Source organism: Octopus bimaculoides, chromosome 22 (assembly GCF_001194135.2).
Source record: "Octopus bimaculoides isolate UCB-OBI-ISO-001 chromosome 22, ASM119413v2, whole genome shotgun sequence".
Classification (NCBI taxonomy): domain Eukaryota; kingdom Metazoa; phylum Mollusca; class Cephalopoda; order Octopoda; family Octopodidae; genus Octopus; species Octopus bimaculoides.
In genome coordinates, this window is record NC_069002.1 from 6,076,401 (window position 1) to 6,080,722 (window position 4,322).

Consider the following 4,322-nt stretch of genomic DNA (forward strand, 5'->3'; position numbering starts at 1 on the left):
ATATATATATATATATATATATAAATATATATATATGTATATATATATACTGCATCTTTGGTTCAGTCACCCATTCATTGCATTTCCAATGTGAGAGTGACGACAAAGGAGAGCATCTGTGCAACTCGGGTGGAATGAATACTACAAAGGTATTTTTCCTTGAATACATTGGGTTATTGATTTTCTCAAGACATATGCAGCATGCACACATACAAATATTTATTATACATACACACACACACATATATACATATATATATACATCCACACACATATACACACATGCATGTGTGTGTGTATGATGGATTTCTGTACTGATTGTGATTCTATCTGCAATAATTCCACTCACAATGCATTGAGTGACAATCGAAGACTATGGTAGAAACCACTTAACTAAGGTGCCAAGCAGAGGGATTGAACTAGCAACATGTGGATGTGAATTATGGCATCAAGAATTTATCTTGTTTTTACAGACCAAAATCAAGTCTAACACAAGCACAATGCCTTAAATTTTGGAGGAGGAGGAGGAGGAGGAGGAGGAGGGGGGTCTTGCCAGTCATATCAACCCCAACAGTTTCTTATTTTTTGACCCCAACCCTTGAAAGTGAGATTGTGGTTTCAATTCCTGCACAGGGTGATGGGTTATGCTCTTGAGCGAAACACTTCATTTCACATAGCTCCAGTCCATTCAACTAGCAAAGCAAAAATGAGTAATCCTGCGAGAGATTGGCGTCCCATCCAGGTGGGGAATATACAGGCCATGGAACCAAGAAACCAGCCCTAATGAGTTGGTATGACTTAAGAATGTAACTTCACTTTTTCTTTTCTTTGGCCCCTTGGTTACCTTTAGCAGAGTCCACTCTGTTGCAAGTATTGAAACCAAGAATCTCCAGTTTGAGGATAACTTCCTCCTTCCCAAAACAATCTCAGAGGCTCTGTGAGGGGCCACAAGCACTGCTTTCCCTCTTGACTAAAGCATAAATAAAACAAAAAGGAGAGAAAATAAAAAGATAAAAAGAAGCCAAGTGACTGCCATTTCAATGGCGTATTATCATTTACATGATATATTCCTCTGACGTCAATTTACCGTCAATTACAAAATGACATCATTGACAGCATTGACTAGCCTTTAACATGGATATTCGTATTTTATTTTTTTTTTTATTACAAGGATTTCTGATTGATGTACGCATAAATTTTAGTATCATTAATGGAGAGAAATTGTCATTTTTCTTTTATTTAATATTTTTATATTACATCATCAGAGTGATTTTATTCTACACTTTCCCCACCCCACTCCACCAACCATGGAGGCCTTGTAATAAGGTTATAGTCACTTCCCTGTCCTCCCAATTAATCCCTCTCCTGCATACAAAAAATGAAAAAAGACATCCCCCCCACCAAAAAAAACCCCAAGGAAATCATGGGATTTCCAACAGACAGGTTGTCATGGCGTTAAGCAGATCAGAGAAAATCCCCTCCCTTGCAAAGGACAAACTGTTGCAATTGTAGACCTATGAAGGCAGTGAGCTGGTAGAATCGTTAGCACGCCGGGCAAAATGCTTAGCAGTATCTCGTCTGTCTTTGCATTCTGAGTTCAAATGCCGCCGAGGTCGACTTTGCCTTTCATCCTTTCGGGGTCGATAAATTAAGTACCAGTTGTGTACTGGGGTTGATCTAATCAACTGTAGGGTAAGTGTGTGAAGCCAGATCTGGCTGGTTTGAACATAAAACAAGAAGGAAAATTAGGCTGGACATGACTGGTTTAAATACTAAAGGGTTAAACTGACCACATTTGGCTAAAATGTTTGATCTCTTTTATGCTCAGACTAGCCAGATCCAGCCTCTTACACTTAACCCACAATATCATTTGAAAAATAAACAATCAAATCATTGAAATCTCGAAGCTATGAGATAATGGGTGATTAATTCAAAACAATACATTACATTAAACAGAGTAAATCTGAAAGCTATAGGCTTAAATTAGCCATAGCCAACCTGATATTCTGTCTATTTTATGATTAAACCAGTCAGATCTGGCCTCTCACATCTATCCTACAATGTCATTCTAACAATAAACAATGACATCATCTAAATATCAAAGCTAGGAGACAATGCACGATTAATTCAAAACAATATAAATGAACAAGAATAACATCTGACGGAGTAATCCGAATGCTAGAGGGTTCAAACAAGAAGTTTGTATCATAGAACAAGGGGTCAGTTTCAGGTGGGTTGGTACTGAAACGAAACTGAATGTTTCCAAACTTACCTGTAGTCTTGAGTGCTTTGTCTGCTTACATTCAAGGAAGAAACGTGGCTGTCAACAGGACTGTTGGGGAGAGAATGGTAAGGTTTTGTTAAGATTTCTTTGAAGGTGTTTGATGTTATAAAAGACAAAACGAAATAAAAGTGACTTACAGAAGCAGAATGAAAAAAACTGAGATAGAAATACATGCATATATACACACACACCACGCACATATATAAGCATCTACAGACAGACATAAATGTAAACACATACACATGCATATATATATATATATATATATATATATATGGATAGATAGATAGATAGATAGATAGGTAGGTAGATGGGTAGGTAGGTAGGTAGATAGATAGATAGATAGAATACTCTATCTCTCTCTACCTCTTACACTAAAAACAGTCACAAGATGACAGCAGCAGTGGTCACTAGTCAAGCTTCAAGTGTGTATAAATACATTTACACACACAAAAGTATAATGCATGTATGTATACACATGTATATAAGTGTGTACATATATATAGAAATGCACGTGTGCATGTGCGTGTGTGTCTATATATATGCACATGCACACACAAACACACATATATTTTGAAAGTTTAGTATTACTCATTGTAAAATGCCAACGAAAAGGTCATTAGAAGTGCATATTTTAGTTTGTTTAAATAAATGAATTACATACATGTTTTATTGATTGAGAAACGATGGCATAAAGTAGATCAATAATTTCCCTCTCGCAATGACCATTAAGACATTCAACATTCTAAACTATGTGTGGAGTACTTAAAATTTCAGTTTACTGTTTATAAGTCTGTAGAAAGGAAAGCAGAACTTCCTTCAGATCCATTTTATTTACTGTTTAGCCTTTTTAGTATAAACCATAGCATCAGAGGTCGGACGTACTTTGTCAGCTGTTCACGACTTTATTGACCTTGAGAGAAATTGAATGCCCAGTCAAAGTCAAAAACCAAACAGCCTGAAGGAAGCCAACCCCCCTGCTTCTATGCAGGAGCAGGGATGGCTGTGAGGTTAAGAAGCTTCATTTGTAATCACACAGTTACGGGTTCAATCCTACCATGTGACATTTTGGGATGACCGACGCTTGTGAGTGGAAGTTGATAGGCAGAAACTGTATGAAAGCCTATTGTTACTGTGTGTCACTAACATAGCAAGGGGGGGGGAGGGGGGAAGGGGTCTGCCCTGGGCAGCACCACTTTTGGGCCTGCTGTAGACAGCATGTTTCCTTTCTTGGGGCTTCAGGGGTGGAAAACTGAAGGGCCACCCTGGGTGGCACACACTCTAGTTAAGCTAGCGCTGTGTGTGTATCTTTGAGTTTGCGTTTGTCTCCCTCTATGATGATGATAATAAAAAAAATTATCAATAATATTAATAATAATAATAATCCTTTCTACTATAGGCAAAAGGCCTGGAATTTGTGGGGAGGGGGAGAGTCGATTACATCGACCCCAGTACTTGACTGCTCCTTAATTTATCGACCCCAAAAGGATAAAAGGCAAAGTCGACCTCGGCAGAATTTGAACTCAGAATGTAGTGGCAGAAGAAATACAGCCTAAGTATTTTGCCTGGCGTGCTAACGATTCTGCCAGCTCACCACCTTAGCAATAATAATAATGATGAAGATGATAAGGATAACAATAATAAAATTAATAATAATAATAATAATAATAATAATGTCAATGTGAATACCCGTCAGAGTGTAAGTATCTTGAGAGAAAAGCTGAACATTAGAAGCATCAGTTGTGGCGTGCAAGAGAGATGATTGCGCTGGTATGGACATGTGGTGAGAATGGAGGAGGATAGCTGCGTGAAAAAGTGCCACACCCTAACAGTTGAGGGAACCCGTGGAAGAGGTAGGCCCAGGAAGACCTGGGCTGAGGTGGTGAGGCAAGACCTTCGTACATTGGGCCTCACCGAGGCGATGACTACAGACCGAGACCTTTGGAAATGGGCTGTGCGTGAGAAGACCCGGCAAGCCAAGTAAGATCGTTGCCAGTGCCCCTGGACTGGTTCTTGTGCGGGTGGCACATAAAAGACA

At 38.9% G+C, this 4,322-nt stretch overlaps 1 protein-coding gene across 1 annotated transcript in view; it reads right to left on the reverse strand.

Annotated features, from left to right (window-relative positions):
* The window catches only part of LOC106879696 (protein unc-13 homolog B), a 221,764-nt gene that overhangs the window by 202,606 nt on the left and 14,836 nt on the right, over positions 1-4,322 (reverse strand). Inside the window, exon 3 of the mRNA XM_052975641.1 lies at positions 2,273-2,332. Within this exon, the coding sequence (XP_052831601.1) occupies positions 2,273-2,332 (60 nt within the window). The remainder of the gene's footprint in view (positions 1-2,272; positions 2,333-4,322) is intronic.